Raw genomic sequence first — 20784 nt, forward strand, 5'->3', positions numbered from 1 at the left:
TCATTCACCATTCCCACCCCCCCGGCCATCTGCTTGCCATTTATTATTTGCTTTGCGGCAGCACCTCCGCGCCCGTGCCAGGAACACGGTGCCGTTATTCCCCGTGCTGCGGGCAGAGCAGAAAACCTTTTGAGCCCCATATCCGTGGGAACACGAAGCCGCGGCGCCCTGTGCCGAGCAGGCTCTGCGAATGTCTCTGCAGCCTCTCCTGGTAAAGCTGGGACGGCTCCCAAGGCCTGGACTAGCGCTTTGCCACCTATGACCCGCTTTGCTACCACAAGGCGGGTTCCAGCCGCGCCGCACAGCCGGGGCCGGGGCCGTCCCCGCGATCGGGGCGAGCAGCAGCCGAGCTTGTACCGCGAGCGTTCCCACAGCCGGACCCGGCACCGGGAACTTCGGGGCTCCACACCGCCGGGTGACTGCGCACAAACACACACTCGCACCTATGCGACTGAGCCGCTACACACTGCACTGGCGGCCAATTAGATCTAACAACCCAAAGCTATTTCCTAGTATGCCTATTCCTAGCAGCTTAAAAAAACAGCCCAGTAATTTAATAAGGCACCTTTATTAAGCTAAATTCATTCAAAAGCTAAGAGTGATATACAAGGTTAAATACCAGCAGTCTAAAGGTTACGCTGTAGCAGCAACCAATTTGAAAAACTTATTACAAGCCCATTCTGTGGTTGATGAGATTTCTGTCACAAGCAGCTACTGCGTGTCTGCCGGCACGGGAGCTGCAGCCGTCCCCGTCCTGTCCCCATCCTGTCCCCATCCCCGTCCTGTCCCTGTCCCCATCCTGTCCCCATCCCCATCCTGTCCCCATCCCCGCTCGATGCCCACGTTGCGTGCAGCCCGGCCCAGACCCGCTCCTGTTGTTCAGTGCGTGTCCCAGTTCTCCCCGTTAGCTCCCAGCCCAGCCCCTGTGCCATCGGCAGCTGCTGTTAACGGTGACTTTGTACGAGCTGGGGCGATTCATGGGGGCGCTGAGCAGCGTCAGGCCCAGCACCGTCCGGCGCACTTGCTCTAAAAATACCATCGCTTGCTGATTAGTCCCTAATGACCATCCTTTCAGATCTGCCAGTTAGTGATTTCTTAATCCATTTAAGTGTGCGCTCCATCGATAGCGCTTAGATGTCATTAATCAGCCGAGACACCGCGCTACGCCGAGGCCGGAGCCTCGCGGAGCCCTAAGCCCATTATTTCCGCCCATCTCCTCTCATCAGGAGCTCCGCGGTCTCATCCAGCCATTCCACCGGGCACGGGGGCTGCGACGAGCTGCTGCACAGAACCTGCGCAGCTTTGCTGTCCGCGCTCTGCGGGGCCAGGCCAACCGCGCCCAGCGGAACCGTCGCACCCGCAGCTCCGCGCCCAGCAGCGAGCGAGCGGCTCCTGCAATGCCGCGACCTGCCCGCTCCAACAAAACCCGCACCGCAACAGCCGTTAAACAGCAGAACCACTCCGGGAAACACCTCTAAAGCACAGGTGGCTCCTGACCCTCAGCCGCCCATCAGCACCAAACCCCCAACCCCTCCGGCCGCCGCGCTCCCAGCTGAGGTCGGAACGCAGCCGAAAGCCGCCTTCCTGTGTTTTGGGGGGAAAACACACAAAAGCAGGGATGGGGAAGACAAGCAGCGTACGGGCAGTGTCCAGGACACGGGGCTCTGCTCGGGGTTCGTGCTGCTGCTTCTCTGTCTGCTTCGTGCTGCGTCCCGCACTAACCTGGTGCCGCTCAGCGCCGGGAGCGGCAGAGTCCGGCCCTGCGCGTGTGCTCCTTCCTCCCTGAAAACCCCTTTAACGAGCTTGCAAACGAGCACCCAACTGGGAAATATCACAAACAAGAGTGGCTAATGCCCCAGAAAATCCAATAACTCGACACTTGGCTGGTTGTGGTGCTTTTCATAGTTACCAAAAGAAAAAACAAACCACCTTTAAATGAAAGTTTCTGAAGGGGTCACCGCCCCGCTGAACAAATTCGCACTGATTCGTCTTATAGAAATCTCCAGATGATAAATCACACTGATGTTAATCACTTCACTGCATACTATGCAATTAATACTTGTACTCGATAGAAATACCAGGATTATCGGAGATGGGACGGCATGTATGGCCAATTTTAACATGATTGGGTGCAAAGAATTCTCCCGTTGTATTAATAACAGCAGAGGCTGAAATAGATTCCATCGGTGCATATTTTAGAAGTACACATGTAGATACTATAAAAACGAATGTGCAATTAATTATAACTTCAGAAAAGCCAAAAAAATACCCACCCAGAGAAAATGCCAGATCAAGACTCTGACACTTCCACTTCCCGCACCACGTAATGAGATACGGAAAAGTGCCACAAAGGCCGAACTTAAATGTCTCCGAGAATGTCTGGTTCCACTCAGCTCCTTAATGATCTTTTAATGCATTTTGTTGCTTCATTTCCTTTCTAAAATTACACTCCAGGCACCGGCCCTTCATCCCTCGCTGGCCGGGCTGGACGGCAGAGAGCGAGCGGCTGCGGGCGAGCGGGGACGTTCTGACGCCGTCCCGGGCGTCTCATTCCAATAACGGCCCCGTCCACGTGCACCCTGCGGCCGCCGAGGGCCACGGTGCGGCGCATGCGCCACCGCCGGCTCACCCGTGAGCGGCACGACGGAGCCGCGGGGCCGGTCCGGCTGCTCCGCTGCCGCAGCACGAGCTGCGCGCTCGCCGACAGGTCAGCTGGGAACGAGGGTCGGCCCGTTCCACCGCAGCTCCTCAGGTAACGCAGCACGCCTGCTGTTCCGCCCGGCTGTAAAGGGTTTGTAAGACGGAGTGAAGTAGGTCACTTCGCAGACTTTAATTTCTGCACCTTTCTTTCTGTGTCAGAGGAGAACATTTCAGTGAAATAAATACACGTTCTCAGCAACACCTCTACGCGAGCTGAGGCACTAACGCTCCAGATTGCCAGTGACACTTGAGGTCCTCATTTACCTGAAACTGTTGACATGCCTAGCTTGGAGAAAATCACCTTAAAGAGAGGCGAGGCCCGCACTTGGACGGGAGGACGCGCCACCCGCCTGTGCCCCCTGTGCTGCGGAACGTTCCGGAGCCGCGGCCGAGGCGGCAGTCGGGCCCGGCAGCGCGGGCTGTGCTGGGGAAGGGCTGCGGCGTGGAGCGCAGCCTTGGGAAGCCCGGCTTTGTGAGACCGCCCGCCCGCAGGGGCGCAGCGCGCTCGGGCCTGTCCCTTGCCAGGCGGCTGGCTGGACCGACCCGTGACAGGAACGGCTCGGCCCTCCCCTCCCCGCTCCGCGAACTACGCGGTTGTTTCATGTTCTGAAAAACCAACCAAACTCTTGAGCTGCATGTTAGAAAAACCTCTTCCTACTCTGCAACTTGGTCAGACCAAAACCACCTCATTATGTGAGAAGGCTCCATCCATCATCCTCCCGCCCTTCCCCAACGCGTCTCATCCCCAAGCTGGATACGTTAAGCGCAGAAAAATAAAACGTTGCCGAGAAAAACAACTGCCCGTGCGCTGCTGCTGTTTGACGAGGAGGATGCGCTGGGCGGGAACGGGCACGATCCGCAGGAGAGGAGGCGAGAGGGGCGGCGTGAGGAAACACGGGAGCGGTGCGGCCGCAGCTTTGCCCGGCTGCTCCAAATCAGCCACGTCCCCCGCGCTGCGGATCAGCAGCGGGTACCAAATGCCGCCGTCTGGCCCCGCTCCAGCGCACGGAGCCCGGGCGCCGCTGATCGCCGGGAGCGCGCGGCTGTGACGCACGGGGCGCTCTGCCGCCGCACCGCTGCAGCCATCTGCTCTGCCCCCCGGCAGCCCCGCGCAGCGCCGCCACCTCCCCGCGCAGACACCGCACGGCTTCTCATGAGTTTGGTTCAGACCCGAGCCCAAGAGCAAACTGAACCCCCTTGTCCCGCTCATCCCTCCCGCGGGGGCTCCATGCTGGCTGCGCTCCAACCGGCAGCTCCGGGACACACCGAGGGACGCTGAAAGCAGCGCTAAGGGCGGAAACGTGGGCCACAGCTAACCAGGATAACCACGGCTAACCAGGGTAACCAGGATAACCACAGCTAACCAGGATAACCAGAGCTAACCAGGATAACCACGGCTAACCAGGATAACCACAGCTAACCAGGATAACCACAGCTAACCAGGATAACCACAGCCAAACCCGCGCTCTGCCTCCCGCACGGGGAGCCCGCAGAGGCTGCAAAGCACGGTCGGCGAGAAGGGCTGATTTGAGAGGAATGGGAAAAAAGGCCGTTCGTTTTTTTGCAGAAACAGCGGCGCCTCGTGCCCCATTAAACGACCGGGACGTCAGGGGCTGCTGGAAGGAAGCCTGAAGGTTCACGGACGCCCTTCCAACCAAGGGGAAGGAACCCGGCCGGATTCCAACACCTCCACGTGCCAGGGGAGATGGGATCTTCCTCCCCCCGCGTTAAGTATTTGATCAAGCCTCACCAAGGTGCTAATGTATTATTAAAGCTAATGGAGCTCTACAAGAAATGTTAATGGACATTAAGTTTGCATAAATGAATTACACATCAGCACAGTTGCAAGAAATCCAGTATCTGCCAATTTAGGTGGTATCTGATCAGTGCTGTTTTCCTCATTACAGGAACATTATTTCCTGCTAGTTTCAGAGATAGGAGAATTGTAACCAAGATGTTCATAATGAAACTACATAATGAAGCAGATGAAATAAAGCAATACAGGCCCAGGTGGGCACCTTGGGACACCGGGTGGTCTCGGGTACCTGCTCCCGAGCCCTGAGAACCAGCAGAGCGGGTCCTACATGGAGCGAAATGCGTTATTAACACTGAACACCTCGGGGGCATTACAGAAAATGCCCTGGCCCTCATCGGGGCTGTTACTGCAGACCCCATGTAACTCCTGTTCCTCTGATTTAGGAAACGAGCTGGTGCGGTACGTTCACAACACACAAGATTGAGTTTCCGTTGCAGGGCACCGAGGTTCTGCGGGTAAACTCGCAGCAGGGCCCGTGGTGTTGGGGCAGCAGCAGAGAAGCGCTTTTCAAGGGATATGTAGGTTGCTAAAAGAAAACCACTGAGATTTAATCTGTTCTGACAATGATAAAGCCCAGCCAGGAACCTTTGGTGGCACAAATTCTATGTACAGAAAGTGATTCCTTAAGAGAAGGAAAGTACGTATTTATGGGTTTGCAGAAGGGCTGGGAAAAGCCGTGGTTCAGCCCGTGAACTGGTACCCAGCGCTTGGATTTCAGTTTTTACATAACAGGATATAAACCCCAGCTATGCTGTAATTTCCCCACATCGCGAGGAGCTCCCGAACTCCAGAGCAGACAGTTTCACACGGAAAGAGCATTAGAAGTGCTGCTACTCACACATGACTTCCAGGTAGCGCTGTGTCTGCAAGTCCTTGACGGCGGGGTGATCCACCAGGCAGATGACGGGGACGCCGTCGTCCTCGCGGGCCACCTTGAGCAGCAGCTGGCTGGTCACCGTGTACATGTCGGACCACTGCTCCACCTCCGACTTGCCTGCGGGAGGGCGAGAGCTGCGCTGGGCACGGCAACCCCGCGCCAATTAAACCACGCTTAACAATCCCCTGGCGCCTCCCCAAATCCCCACAGCCCGCAATCGATGGAGCTACAAATCCCCTCCCGCTCCCGAATCGACAATAGGCTGGCAAAGCGATTAACCAGATTAGCGGCATTACGGGCAGTATCGACAGGCTGGGGCGTTTCGGCAGCGCTGCGCTGGGAGGGAACGGCCGCGGCGGCCGCCGAAGCGCCACTTGGGACGTGCTGCCCAACGGATCCACAGCGCCCGGCACAGAAACCAGCTCCGGTAACGAGTCTGGGCTGCCACGGAGAGCCCGGCAGCGCCGCGGCCCCGGGAGAGGACAAAGGTGTTGTCAACCCAGCTCACAGCTCCATGGACTTAAACCAACGGCACGTCACGGGCGATCAGAGTCAGTGAGCGGAATGTGCAAACACCAGGAGCGACCGGGCCCGGGGAGCTGAGAGACCCATCGCAATTGAACATTCAGCTGAACGGAGACAACGCTCTCTAAACAAGAGAGCTGGACGTGAAGGTGAATTGCAAGTCTTTGCAGCCCCGAGCTAGATGATCCTACTTGGAGCTAAAAGCGGGTAGAGAGCAACACGCAGCAGCGCAGAACTGCAGCGCAGGCACAGCCAAGGTGACTGCAGGGATGGGACGAACCGCAGCCCGGCCCCGCCGCGGTAGAGCCGCGGGGCCACGCGCTCCTCTGCTCCCGAGCTGCCGTCTAAAGCAGCTCGCTCCGCTTGTCTCGGGTAACTTTGTGCTGCGTGAACAGAGCCGGTGACGGCGGATCGCGTACCGGTGAGCTCCTTGTTGCCTTTGAACCACCTGATGGTGGTGGCGGGTCTGCTGGCCATGGCGGTGCAGTTCAGCTCGATCTCTTCTCCTTCGACGGCGATTTCTTTCTGGATGTCAATGACCAAGTTGCGTGGCGGGACTACAAAGGACAAATCAACACGACACGTACTTGATGAAAAAGCCATTTTTTCACCACTAACACAAGACAAAGCCTTCAGGAAAACCCATAAAATCTCCTAGAGGAGACCAGCCCCCAGCATTTATTTGATCTTTCAATCGATGAAACCCTTTGATGGGCGGTTTCACAGTAATCAGAGTAAGCACTTCCATTCTCCACCCAATAATCATCGTAGCTTCGCAAATTATTACTTCTCAAACGTGTGACTGCTGTTCTCTCGCGAGCAGGCACCGTTCAGGGAGCACGGAGAGGAGACGCACGAGCTGACGGTTGGGATCGGCACTGGGAACCAGGGACAAAACGGTTCCCAGAGCGGACAGAGCTCTGCGGCACAGACACCCCCGTGTGCCGCTGGCCCGGGCACCGGCCGCTCCTCAGACACGGAGCCGGGGGGCTGCGCCCAGTCAAAAACAACCCGGCAACACCCAGAAGCAGGCGAGAGCTTCAGGGGGGTGACCCCGAGATGTGACAACCGGCCTTAAGCACCGTGACACGGAGGGAAGGAACCTCTGCCCACGGGAGCCCGGGGGCTGGGGACCCAAAAACCAGCGAGAGCCATCGCCAGAGTTCGTGCAGTTTCAGAACAAACCCAGAACTTCCAGAGGAAACTCAACTTTGCTCTGATCAGTGTGATTAAGCAACTGCATAGTTCAAATGTGACTAACAGGTTTTTGAGCTAATGATGAACAAATACGTATAAATACCATCCAGATGATCAAATGGACTAATTAGTCACTTGTGGCTTTTCTCTAACAAGAACAGAACGGGCTACATATTTGAGATTTTCACATGTTCCAATTAAGCATGAATAAATCTACATATCGTGCCACGGCAGACATGAAAGCGCGCGGGAGAGGGAAGCGCCGCACCGGGAGCGCTCCCCGCCCGGCCCTTTTCCTCCTCATTAGCGAGTCAAGACCAGCGAAGATGAGTGATCCTTGGCCTGTTTTGTCTCCCCGTTGAGAGACACAGCGCTGGCGTATAGGTGAATACACTAAGTACCGTTATTTCCAATGCCTTAGCATGGTGACCGTGCCGGGATGCTCACCAGCAAAGCTCGTGGTAATATTTGACCTTACGGAACATCACAGATGCCAAAGACGCTGTCACTGCTCATCAAAACGGCATCACACAAATCCCCAGGTTTGGGAAGAAAAGATTCAGTGTGTGATCGGAGCGGTCTGATTACCGAAAGCACTCATTCACAAACCAAGCAGCTCTACTGCGCCACGAAGCATTCACGTTAATTTATTTTCCCTCTGCGTATTAGATAATTATTGAAAGCCGTTTTCTACAGCTTTTCCTTTCTGGCTGACTTCTTTCTCACGTCACTGTGCGAGACACAACCCCACAACTTCCCTTTCCCCAGAATCGCATTGTCTGTCACCCTAAAGCCAACCGAGGGGACACGGGGAGGCCGCTCCGGCCCCGCCGAGCTCTGCCGAGCCCGGGGCTGCACCGACGCTGCTGCCGGCGCGGGAGCAGCTGGAGAAGCCCAAGGATGCACTGGGACACTCGGGAGCAGCGGCAGCACGGTCTCCCGTCCTCCGGGCTGTCTGCACTGAACCCCACCCGCTGGAAAGCCTCGCAGCCCCTGCAGGGAGCCGCCCAGGGGCCGGGAGCGGGGACACGCTGCGGCAGAGGGGCTCCGGGCGCGGCGCTCACCCAGCACGGTGATGGTGGTGTAGATCTCCTGCGGCGGGTCGGTGTAGAGCTGGCAGAAGTACCGGCCCTCGTCGGAGATGGAGACGTTGGTCAGGGACACGCGCAGCTCGCTGTTGGAGAAGTTCACCAGCTGGAAGCGGCTGTCCTTGAGCGCTGCGGAGCAAGGACACGCTCAGGACACCGCACCGCAGAGCCGCGCGCCGGTACAAACAGCCGGGGCAGCCAGACCAGCGCCCCACGCGTCCCAACTGCTCCCCATCCCGCTCCTGACCTAACGGCTGGACCTATACAGTACTTCTGCTCTCAGACCATTACAAAGAATCAACACGAGCAAATCACTGAGCATAGCATCGAATCTTTGGGCTGGTTTTATTATCAGGTGGCTCAGGGACACACAGGTGAAATGGTTATTGTGAGAACACATTTCTACACGGCCCCATTTCCGACTGTACACAGTCAGTGGACAGCATGAAAGATACAGAACTGGGACAAGCACGGTTTAACATCTGCACCTGACCAGTAGCCGCTGCCCAAATTCTGTCAAGAATTTGGAAATGGAGGTTTTCCAACCCTGCTGGCACAGCAGGCACAGCCAGGCCCCTCCGCGCCAGATCCGGCATGGTCATACAGAAACCTGGACCCAAACGGGTTACCCTGGAGAACACTCAGTGCCTCGGTGCTGCCCTGTTCTATTTGTTTGTGTCAGCTAAATATTTGGCACTCAACTGCAATTCCCTGAATTACTACAATCAATTCCTATCTACAAAGTACGACAGTCCGACTTTTAAAGGCGACCATCGAGGTTTCCATTAAGGAGAAGGATTATGATTGCCTGCCTGATCTACCCTCTAAACCACTGACTAAACTTCAAGAGTCTGGTGCTACATTAAAAGAGGAGATCTCCCGAGTGCAAGCAGCGCAGGAGGAGCCGCTGCCCAACGAGGAAACTCACGTCTGAAGTCTCTGAAATAAATCGTTTGTCTGTTGGGGTTCAGGAGCTGAATCACCGAGTCGTCGCTGTTCTTCACTCGGCAGCTGATGGTGGCGACGTCTCCCTCCACCACCGTCACGTCTTCCGTCACCAAATTCTGACCGACACCTGCGGGAGAGAGCAGAGGCGAGATCACGAGATCAGACGTGACGCCAGCGCCTCGTGTTTGGTGACGCCGAGCTCCAGCACCGCCGGGTGCTCCTGCACAACGCGCCGGCAGCACCACCCACCGGCACGACCCACGGGCACGACCCACGGGCCACTCCGCCCACACCACCCCGGCTCCTTCCCAGCCAGCACGGCTGAGGAACAAGCTGTGTTCTCTGCCGGAGCAGCGTGGGCAGGTGACGCAGGAACGGCCCGGGACGTCCCCTCCGGGTGTGTCAAACAGAGCAGCAGCAAAGGACGGGGCCGAGCTCCCGCCGGACACCCCTCCACGCTGCAGCACCCGCAGCAGCCGCAGGGCAGCGAGGTCCGCACCACGCACACAGAAACGGCCAAAATCCACCTCCTCTCTCCAAAGATGGATTTTGTTAAATTACCTTGAAAGAACAATTGGCCGTAAGCAGCATTCATCCTTTGACTTGGGCAGACAGACTTTGGGGAAGCAGTTTTTACTCACTCCGGGCAATCAGCAGGCGCTATTAATGTCCAGAGGCAGGAAAAAAGGAACGACGCAATTATGCGGCGGGAGCCTTGCAATCGTTTACAGGTCATCACCTCAAAAACTCTCCTCCTAATGAGCCGAATCATTGCATCACGCATGCTAGGAGATCTGCCCCACGCTGGGAGATCTGCCCCACGCCGGGAGATCTGCTCCTCTGCTCCACTTGTAAGAATGCAGGGGACAGGCATGTGAGAAAAGCGCTTCGCACACCGGTTTGTCCGTAAGCACCGGGAATCTCACGGCAATGCTATTTGTGCTCTATTTTTTTCTCTCGCCTTGCCTTGCCTCCATCTTCCTTCTTTCTGACTTCTATCAGCTCACGTGCCTTGGAAATAAACGTTTGACGGAAAGTTTGCATCGCTTGGAAAGGGAGGTTGGTAAATGCTCAGACACTTTCCATGCCTGATGGCACCAAGTTGAAGTCTCGGCACATTTTTCTGCCCTCGTGGCATCAATTTAGTTTCTCGAGACTGATGAAGTTTGAACGGTAACGCAGTTGGCAAAGAGCACAGCCCGGACAGAGCCCCGGCCCCGCAGAGCCCGTCCCGCGGATTAGGGACGATGGTGGGCAGCACAACCCGCCACAACCCACAAAACACCGCTGCACCCACCACCGGGCACCGCACCCCGCGCGGGACCCGACCCCGGGTGCCGCACCCCGCGCCGGACCCGACCCCGGGCGCCGCCGCGCAAACCGCGCTCCAACCTCCGGAAATCAGTGCCAGCCAAGGCATTAAACATTCCTAACGGCTGCTGGGGAGTAATTTCATCAAAGCCATCCGAAAAAAGGTTCTTGCACAAGGATCAGCTTGATGTGTTCTCATAAACGCAACATTCCCTACAAATCATTAACAAAGCTATTAAGATTCGATTTCCATCTAAGCAATTATTGCTAGCATATTTTTTTACATTTACTTTAAAAGACTCAATCCTATTTTCGATTCATTAAACTGTTCCTCGCATTTGCTGAATTTTACATCAGCTTAGAAGCCTATTTGAATTAATAAGAATTACAGTAGAAGTAATTTAGAAATAAATTATTTGAAGTGCAGGCCACTGAAGCCGTTTGCGCCGGGACGTGGCTGCATCGAGCGTGCTGAGCGATGCGAGCTCCAAAATAAAGATGCACAAAATAAAGTAAGCCAGGACTCCTTAGACCCGTCTTCAGGGCAACGGTTCGGGAGGTTTCTTGGCCAATATTGACCGGCAGTACTTGGGTATCTTGAGGAGCACTAGATACGTGTACAGCATGACAGTATGTATGCTGTAACAGGAAAGGAAGGACCAGGGGAAATGAAGTTTAGAGACTCAGCAGAGTCACAGAAGTGACAAGAAGCAACTTTAAATCACCGGGGAGGAGCAGCGCCAATGGGAACAACCCCTTCAGCACCCAAAGCAGCGCTCTGGCCTCGACTCAGTGCAGAGAACAACACCGCGCTTTACGCCTCCTGGATGCAAGGTGCAGGGATGCAAAGCCGGAGGAGCAATTTGGCCAGAACCTACACCATTAGTTTCTGCACGCCCTTCTGCCTCACACCACTGCAGCGTTCGCTTTTAAGGCTGCAAAGTAAGACACAGACGGGCAAATTGTGTTTCTGACAAGTTCCCCACAGCCCCGGGACCGCGGCTCACACGCACTGCTCGCGTTTCCAATCTTCTCCGCTGGCAGCACACGGGACGGGGCACAGCGGCCGGGAGAAAAGAGGGGAAGACTGAAAACCTTCCACCTGCACCGCCCTCCCCAGGGTGCCCGTCCCGAGCAGCAGCGCCGCCCGCTCGGGCTGCCGGACACGGCACAAACCAAACAGGAACTGTCCCAACACCTGAACAAAAAACCCTCTTAATAAATGGAGTTGAAGGAAACGACCCACGCAGATACACAAACTATTTGTTCAGGTGCTCAAGGAAAAGATGACCCGGCGTTCAATCCACAGAATTAACGCAGTTGGAATGCCACAACTCATCAGTCCCCAGCAGCTCGCTGGAGGACATCTTTCCACGGGTGAAGGAACGATGACGTGGCTCCCGGCACCGGCCCGTGTCCCTCAACGCGTGTTTGGCTGTGCAGAGTGGGGACAGCACAGTGCTGCCACCCCCGCGTGGCACTGATGGGACCCCCGAGGCACGCGGACACCCCTCAGCAAGGCCGCCCTGCGTCCACCCTCACCGCCAGGGAAAGCTTTGTTTTGCACCAAGGTTTACAGCCAACACTTTGAAACGGCAACTTTCTCTTCTAATAAGAAGTAATTACCAGTTTCGTGACCCTGAGTCAAGTATCTCTGAGACTCTCCTGCATTCAAGTAGCTCTTGTTCCCTCTTGAACATCTCCACGGCCAGCCACCAACTCCGCACAGCCAAAGCAACCGTGCTGCCCACGGCAAGGAGCTCTTCACTCTTCAACGACGGTGATGGCAGCAAACAACAGAGTTCTAGAAAAATCCTGTTTTGGGCTGCACTGTGCTGTGCAGCTCTGTCATCTGCAACGCCGCGGCTCCGCTTCGCAAACCCCACGCAGGGAGCGCCGAGAGCCGCGGGCGCCCTGCAGCACGGCGCCTCACCGTCCCGGCGCAGCCGGACACCGCCGCCCGGCTCCCCGGCTCAGCCCTGTTTCCCGGGCACACGAGGGCCGGGCCGGGCTCCCTGCTGCAGCTCGGCCGCTCTCCTCCTTCCAGAGAGGACACGCGAGCTCGTGCTAAAAATGACTTGCTGTGCGGAGCGTGTTTGTGTTAGGAAACATACACTTCAGGAAAATATACTGCAAATGCAAGCAAGTTGTGCACAGCTATTAGATTTGTGGGGAAAAAAATGCTGTAGCCACCTTTAGGGCTTTGCTCGCTTAAAGAGTAAAGAATAAAAGATGACAATAGCTCCGAACTGACACCAGAGGCTGTATTTACTTTAAACATCTGTGAATTACTGCGTGCTGAAATGGCGCTGGGGAATTCTCTCCCGGTCTGTAAGCGGAACGGTGCGGCGCTGCCGACGCGAGCTGTGCAGCTGCCGGAGCGGCTGCGGGGCTCAGCCCTGCGCCCGAACACCCGCGCTCCCAGCGCCGGGGGCTCCCAGGACCGCCCCCCTCCCACCAACCTACCCGGGCGTTCCCCAAGCACAGAGAGCCGAGAGCACCGACGGGGCCGTCGTGTCCCCAGCACGTCCCTGTGCCCCAGCAAACCGGCACCCGCGCCACATCCACCCATCGCCTGCAACTCTGGCGATCTTCACAACAAGAAACAACGTGCTCGTGGCCAAAAGGCTTTTCAGCCCAGAGCGTCTCCCTTCCCCTCCCATCGCCCGCAACCACAGCAGCGCAGATGTACGATCTGTCACCTGCGCTGGGATTAGATGTCACGTTTGTCTTTCTATTACCCAGATACCGACAGATAAAACTCCTGGGCCATACATCGCCTGTCCCCTCAAAGGTCAGCGGCGGATGCTGGGGATCGATACCGATCTATCTGTCGCTGACCGGGGGACGCGCCAACGAGGCTCCGGGGAGCCGGGCGGGGGAATTCGGCACAGCTCACGGCGCCAGCGCCGCTCCGCAACAACGCCTGTTGCTCTGCCCATCTCACTCCACGCTTCCAACCAAACCTTGTGACAGAGAGCAATTCACAACGATTGCCAGAAATGTGCTCTTCCAGAGCGCGACCATATTTGCAGTTCATGGGTTCAGAGCATTTGGGGGAGGAATCCTGAGTCACGCTCGCCACAACGGACCTTCCGCTGTCTAAACGCACCATCTGCGTGTTCTGCTGCCACGGCTACGCGGGAAAGCTGTGCTGCACTTTCCCTGCTTTAGAGCTAGTTCCTCAACCCTTCTGACAGTTCTTAAATAAAACATGTTGCTAGGGCAGCTTTTATTTGATCTGTCCCATCTACATAGGAACGGTCCAGGAGTTTAACTGACTCACCATAGAACAGCTTTGAAGGAACAGAAGCAGCCGCCTCTGGAGCTGACAGTCCATCGTGAGACAATAAAAGGTCACTTATTTCCAGACTCGTAAGGTCAGAGGTTTACGGAGCATCACCCCCGGGACAGCAGCTCCTCGCACGCAGCAGACAGGAGCATCTTCTTGGGAAGGGTTTGAGAGGGAGGCAGGATGGGACACGGCCCCCACGGGAGACTGTGGGCACCGGGGTCTCTGTCAGGTGGGGACCTGTCCCTCGTGTCCCTGCCGAGCCACCATGGCCAGGGACACCCCACAACCAGCCCCGGGTGTCCCTGCCGAGCCACCATGGCCAGGGACACCCCACAACCAGCCCCGGGTGTCCCTGCCGAGCCACCATGGCCAGGGATACCCCACAACCAGCCCCGGGTGTCCCTGCCAGGGCGGCTGCTCGGCAGCAGCACCGGCGCGGGAGAGAAGGTGTTTGCCAACACGTCCCAGCAGACTGCTGCCTCCCTCCAGTGTGTTTAAATAATCCTCAATTAGGATCAACACTCATTTATTATTAATGCCGCCCTAATACAGAGCTCCTTATCTGCATTTTATCTTCCAGCTGCATCGCTACCGAGGACTCGGCCGAGATCCAGGGAAGCAAACCCCGCGTCACCGGAGGAACGTCCGCGCTGTCGGGACTCGCTCCGTTCCGAGCCGACGGGGCAGCGCTGGGGAGCGCGCAGGTTCCACAGACAACGAGCGCATTCAGGACCTGCCCGTTACCAGAACAGGATTCCCCAGCCCCCGCTGCCTGTCCCCTGTGCCATGGGGGAAAGCTGCGGCAGCCCCTGCCAACGGGAGGGGACTCTGGTGTCTGAGGTTTGTCACCTGCCCCGTCACCTCCACGTGTGTGCCGCGGGGCTGGCACTGAGGACGGCGCCGCTCCCGCTTGAACGGGCACCCGTAGCTTTGGAGGAAAACCAGCAGCATCTGTCACAAAGTGCAGCTTAATAATCTCTTTTAAACCCAAGAAACCTTTATTTCTATACACCACCCAAATGACTTTCGATCACCACCAGCCCGATCTCTTTCCTCAGGCAAGGATCTCCCTGCACTGCCCGCGCGAGGTAAAGCCGCCCAGGCGTGCTGAGCTCCACCACCGCACCAGGCAACAAGTAAATGATGGAATTAATATAAAATGTGCAAACCTGCAGAAAATGTCCCGAAGCACAGGGGGATAATAGGTAACAGATTGGAAAACAATACTTTTCTTGGGGTATCCTGGCCAACCCCCGTTCCCTGGCTAAGGCGGCGTGCAGTGTGCTCTGAGCTGCCACGCTGTCCCTGCTGCGCCCGACGCAGAGGTTGTTCTGTCAGCCTTCAGTGAATCACCCCCACAACTTCTATCCAGAGCTTTACTGTTATGGAAAACAAGAAAGGAAAACACTGACCAGCTCAACCAACCGAGAGCTTGGACACTTAAACCCCGCGAGCAAACCCATCGAACAACAAAGCAACAGGAAAACCACCGCCCAGGGTGGAAACGGCACCCGTGCAAACAGCACCACACAGTTATAAAGCGCTCTGTGCTCCCGAAGGCGCAGCCCTTGGGAAAAACGCAGCACCAGCCCTCGACCTGGCACCCACCGCGTTTAGACGTGTTAAAGGACCGACGGTAACGTCTTGAAACATTAATCTACTCGCTACAGCCTCTGCCCAGCAGCTCCTCCCGCTGCGACAAACAGAACGCGCTTTTGTATTTTCCCCGTGTTCATGTCTGGGATTCGCTTTGGCTGGACCTGCAGAAGCGGCGGAGGGCGACGGTGCGAGCGCCGCGACGGTGCAAGCGCCACGCTGCCGGCCGTGCCAGCCGCGAGAGCACCGAGCCCGGCAACGCGGCTCCGTGGGACACGGCTCGCGCGGTGCCCGCTCGCCCTTCGCGCCGGCCTTTCAACGGCCAGCCCGGGCCTGTCTGCTGGCGAACAGGACAAGGGCAAAGCTGGAAGGATGGGAAAAGAAACCGTAGACGCTCACAAAAAGAAACGGCGACTTTATAGCGGCGTTCGCCCAGCGCCCTTCCTGCGCCAGCAACGCGGCCACGAAACAAATACAATCCCCCGGCGGCGGGGACACCTGAACTCCAGGCAGTCCCTTCTGATCCAGCCTTCGGTGGATTTTATCACATGTTTCTTAAAGCTGCAGACGCCTTTTAAAAATGATTGTATTTAGTTTTTAATTAAGTCTTCATCTTTGTACAAACGCCCGTAGGCCTTGGGGTTTAGATTGGCATTTTAAACAAAAGTAAAACCGTAAATGCCTTTTACAAGCAACACCATTAGATATAATTAAGCACTGGGTAAAGCACACATCGTGCTAAAAGTGTCATTTACTTTTACAGTTAAACTCATCAACATTTATCAAAACGCTGCCTCGAGAAAGCGAGACGGCCCCGGCGCCTTCGCCGCCGTCTTTGGTGCAGGCAAAACCGCAGCAGCGGGTCCCCGGGGCCGAGCTGCGGCCGGCGCGGCGACACCGGCATCACGGACCCACCGTGTTCCTGCAACAGGTGGGAGGCCCGAGAGAAAGCGGCGTCTGTGTGTGTTTGAGCTGCCACGAAAGGGATGCGAACCGTAGAGAAAGGAAAAGACAAGCAACGCGCACCACCCGATACTGCTGTGCCTGTTCTGGTTTAAAATCCCAACATTTCTTGTTTTCTCCTGAGAAGAATGAAAACACGCAAACTGAGCCCATTAGAGCAATTTCCAATGTACTGCTCCTCCTTGATCCTCTCGCGGTGAAACAGCAGCGGGCAGCGGCTCCACAACGCCGATCACAGGCACCCAGTCGACTGAACCGTGTGAGCTCCCGGACTCCGCAGCTTCAGACAAGCGAAAACCCAAAACAACGGATCGGAAATTGATGTTTCCCCATTACCCACCATTAAAACATTACGCTGTTGTACAACTGCAGGAGCAGCAAGGAGCAAATGCTGAATGCCCGTGCATGTGTTTATTATTTCCCCCTTCTGCGGTTGTGTAAATGTGTGTTTAGGCAGGAGGGGCTCCCTCCTCCTCCTCCATCTCTGCTCCGACATCGCTCTCCGCAGCGTGTTGGCAAGGCAACCGGCATCACGGGGACCTGGCAACCAGCATCCCAGGGACCTGGTAACCAGCAACTGGCATCCCAGGGACCCAGCAACCGGTAACCAGCATCCTGGTAACCAGCAACTAGCATCCCAGGGACCCAGTAACCAACATCCTGGTAACCAGTAACCAGCATCCTGGTAACCAGCAACCGGTAACCAGCATCCTGGTAACCAGTAACCATCATCCTGGGGACCCAGCAACCAGCATCCTGGTAACCAGCAACCATCATCCTGGTAACCAGCAACCGGTAACCAGCATCCTGGTAACCAGTAACCATCATCCTGGGGACCCAGCAACCAGCATCCTGGGGACCCAGCAACCAGCATCCTGGGGACCCAGCAACCGGTAACCAGCATCCTGGTAACCAGTAACCAGCATCCTGGGGACCCAGCAACCAGCATCCTGGGGACCCAGCAACCAGCATCCTGGGGACCCAGCAACCAGCACTGCTGGTCTTTACAGAGGTTGTTCCCGACAGGAACGTGTCCTGTGGGTGGCAATGGCAAGGGAGCAAAAGGGATGTTAGAAAGGACCAGGAACGGCGGGAGCCGCGAGCCACTTGCCGTCTTTGGGGAAAAAACCCTCAGTCTGTGAAAATGTCCAAGAATTTCCTTCTTCCCACAGGTTTCTTTGCCCTTGTGGTTCTCAAGTGAGTTTTGCCGCCTCTTCTGGCTTCCCCGGGCTGCTCGGCTGCCCCATTTCTGCTGCCCACGGGTACGGGCAGGGACCTCGGAAACAGACACGACTCCCCCCCCCCAGGGGTCACCTTGTTTGAAAACTGTGTGGGAACAGAGACCACGCCACTGAGAATCTGTCTTCTTACCTGCTGGAAGCTGAATTTAAATGCATGTACGCGGTGCTCCTATCTGTTCGCTGTGCTAGCTTCTCCTTTGGCCTTACGATAAAAGACTTGCAGGAAATTAGAACCAACCTTCCCCCCAGCCCAGCAAAGGGAATTAATTACGGCGAGCACAAAGTCAGCGCTGTTCCAATAAACCAAAGCAATCCGTTCCAGCGCCGAGAAGCAAGGAAAACATCCCAGAGGCTCAATACCTCGCTCGCCATTCACACCGCGTCCCACCGGGATATTGCAGACCGGCTGTGCCCGGGACCATCACAAAGCCAACGTTATCTCTGCCGCTATGAGACTCAAACGCGGCCCCTCCTGCCCCGCACGCAGCGCCGGGCTGGCCGGGATTGCAGAGCAAGCCCCAGGTTCCCGGCGCCTGGTTTGGGGCAGGTTTGCGGCTGCGGACGGACCCGCCACTCGTGTCTGCACCAGAGAGAACCATGGTGAGCGGCTGAGGTCGACGTACAGACGGGCTCCCCTCTCTGCCTTTGTCAATACAGCGACTGTATTTCTACATCACACCCTCCCGCAGCTTGTCCTGGTGTCCCCGTCACAGCCGAGCACATTCAGACCTTCCCCTGGCACGAGGGACACACAAGACCCTTTACACATGTTGCCAACAGCTGGAAAGCTACCAGCCGTTCACCTAGCATCTCTCTCAAGGACAATTGGAATTACACACGTTCTTCACCGTTCCCTGCGCAAACCCCAACGGTTTGCAAAGAGCCGCTCATTTCTGCCACCTCTGATGGAGCGGAACGCCTGGCGCGGTGCTGGTACGGTACACAGCATGGCGAGGGCCGCACGCTCAAAAGCGGACTCGTTTGGAAGGGGAGGGATCTGCGATAAACAGCTCAGAGCCATGGCAGTTCAAGTGTGCAGCAGCTCACTGTTTTATTCGGGAGCTGCACTTGCACCCAAAAGCCAGAGAAATTCCCCCCAGATCACTCCTGTGTAAAAACACTTTCTAAAACACCCTCCAAGTTAGAGCGAGGTCTGTCAAAACTACCTGTCCTTAAAATGCAGAAGCCTCGAACTTTCAGTAACGCTGCCGTCAATTAACTGTACGATGCACCATATGTTAGAGCTACAAACATTAAGTACAATAGCTCAGCGTGGGTATTTCGTTCAGCGAGTCACTGAAATCACAGTCTGGCTCAATCTGGCTCCTAAAAGCAGTTTAAACACTTTAAAACGGCTTTTGCTGAGATGCCAGTTGGGTGGTTCCCGCACGGAGCCCCCGGCGGAGCCGGAGGTGAATGACCCCGAGCGCCGCGGGGACGAGGGGACGGGGGCTGCGCAGCCCGGCCTGCGGGGCGACAACGAAACAAACCATGGTGAATCATAAGGGTTTATGGGCACGCCGTTCTGTATACTGTCCAAAAGACCCGAACGCCCTGTGTGCGTTGGTGAACCTCGCCGCAGGTTTTGTGGGCGCAGGGAGCCCATCGCGCGGCCGGGGCGCGGGGACAGCGCCGATCGAGCCCGGGCAACGTCTGTTTTCATAGGCCTGAGGAACAATAGCGCAATCAGATGGAGGAGGGCGTCAGACCCAGCTGCCAAACTCTGCTTTCCATCCGGAATGCGGTATAAGAATTAAAGCCGCCGCTCTCCCGCCGCAGTCCGTGATTCAGACTGAACCACAAGACACACCGTACCTGTCCAATCACCAAAAGCCAGCGGGACCCGTTTTTCAGGCTGGCTCGGAGGGTTTTCGGTCTGTTTCCTACACAACCATCAGCAAAGCGTGCGCTGCCAGGAGCGTCACCGCGCACAGCCGGCCGTGGCTGCGGGAGCCAGGAGGCCCGTGCAAACCTCGCTTCTTGCCTGGCGCTCACCAAACTGCAAGGAAAACGCTCAGAAGCAGCGAGCTTTAGAACAGCTGAGCACAACGGCCGGCACCGGCAGGCACGGCCGGCAGGGGAACGGCTGTTTACAAGAGCTACCTTTCATTATGCTTTCTCACCTGGAACCGCTGCGCTGCTGCACCTACGGCAGCTTTGCATTTCTGCTTTGCAAATGGGAGCCTGAATGCAGCAGCCGCCTGCCCATGCACAAAGCTCCCGCGTTACCCTCGGCTGGGAGGCTCTGCCAGTTGGTCCCAGCTTGATGTGGAACAAGAAGGTTCTGGTGCTTCAGGACCGGACTCGGTCCTCCAGCAGCACCCGCGGCACGGTTCGCCTGTCCCAGACCCGCCAGGATGGGGGCGTTGGGGAACAAAACCCTCCCGAGCATCATCCCCCATCAGGGCTGGTGAGAACAGGGTGGAGGAGGAACAGCAAACCTTCCAAAGCACCAGGGAGCTTTTTGCTGTGATGGGACTCGCCCCATTGAGAAAACGACCTGCAATCCTTTTCTGGTCTGAAAAAAGCTCAATCACGCCTCGTCAGCACAGCCAAAAAATCATTAAGAGCGAAATGCAGAGCAGCCGCAGCTCGGGCTGTTCTCCCCGCGGCTCGGACACGGAGCCAGGGGAACGTTCTGAACGGAGCCCAATTAACAGCCCGTGTCTATTCACGTCAAAAGCTTTCGCAGCTTTCACTCCAAGTTTTGCCTTTGTCTTCCCGCGTCCCTTCCCAAAGCCGGGCTCATTACCCACATCGAGCGGTTTGGTAATTGCTTGGGAACGCGGCTCTCAGCACAATACCGGCCAGGCTGCTTTGAGGTCTCCCGGCGCTGCAGAACGCCGTGAAAACCCCAAATGCAGCTGTCTGGCTCGGAACCCGCGGATCTTTGCTTGGCACCGGCACCGGCCCTGCCGCCGCGCAAACCGGCGCTGGAACGGCCCGGCGGGACGGGATCGCCCCTCGGTTCCGCGGCCGACCTTTGCCAGCGCCGAAACGCGGTATCCGCAGGGGAGGGGAGCCGTCCTGCCTAAGGAAAGCGATGGATCACACACACACACCCCTCATCGCAGCCCATGGGCGGCTCAGACCTCAATGCACCATTTAGCTGAACACAAGGGCCCGAGAGCCCGAGCACTGCTCTCCAAATGCACTCGCACCGTTTTCAGACTCGCACACGCAGTATCTGCTGTTTCATAATCTGTACGAGAACGAGAAGGAAATTC

General features: G+C 56.7%; 1 protein-coding gene across 10 annotated transcripts in view; it reads right to left on the bottom strand.

Annotated features, from left to right (window-relative positions):
• CADM1 (cell adhesion molecule 1) overlaps nt 1-20784 on the bottom strand; it is a 101498-nt gene that overhangs the window by 27192 nt on the left and 53522 nt on the right. For all 10 annotated transcript variants that reach the window (XM_065040147.1, XM_065040146.1, XM_065040144.1 and 7 more), the window contains exons 2-5: nt 9132-9278; nt 8180-8332; nt 6338-6475; nt 5355-5510 (exon numbers count right to left, since the gene is read on the bottom strand). In XM_065040147.1, coding sequence (XP_064896219.1) covers nt 5355-5510; nt 6338-6475; nt 8180-8332; nt 9132-9278 — 594 coding nt within the window. The remainder of the gene's footprint in view (nt 1-5354; nt 5511-6337; nt 6476-8179; nt 8333-9131; nt 9279-20784) is intronic.

The sequence above is a fragment of the Columba livia genome, chromosome 24 (genome assembly GCF_036013475.1).
Source record: "Columba livia isolate bColLiv1 breed racing homer chromosome 24, bColLiv1.pat.W.v2, whole genome shotgun sequence".
Taxonomy (NCBI): domain Eukaryota; kingdom Metazoa; phylum Chordata; class Aves; order Columbiformes; family Columbidae; genus Columba; species Columba livia.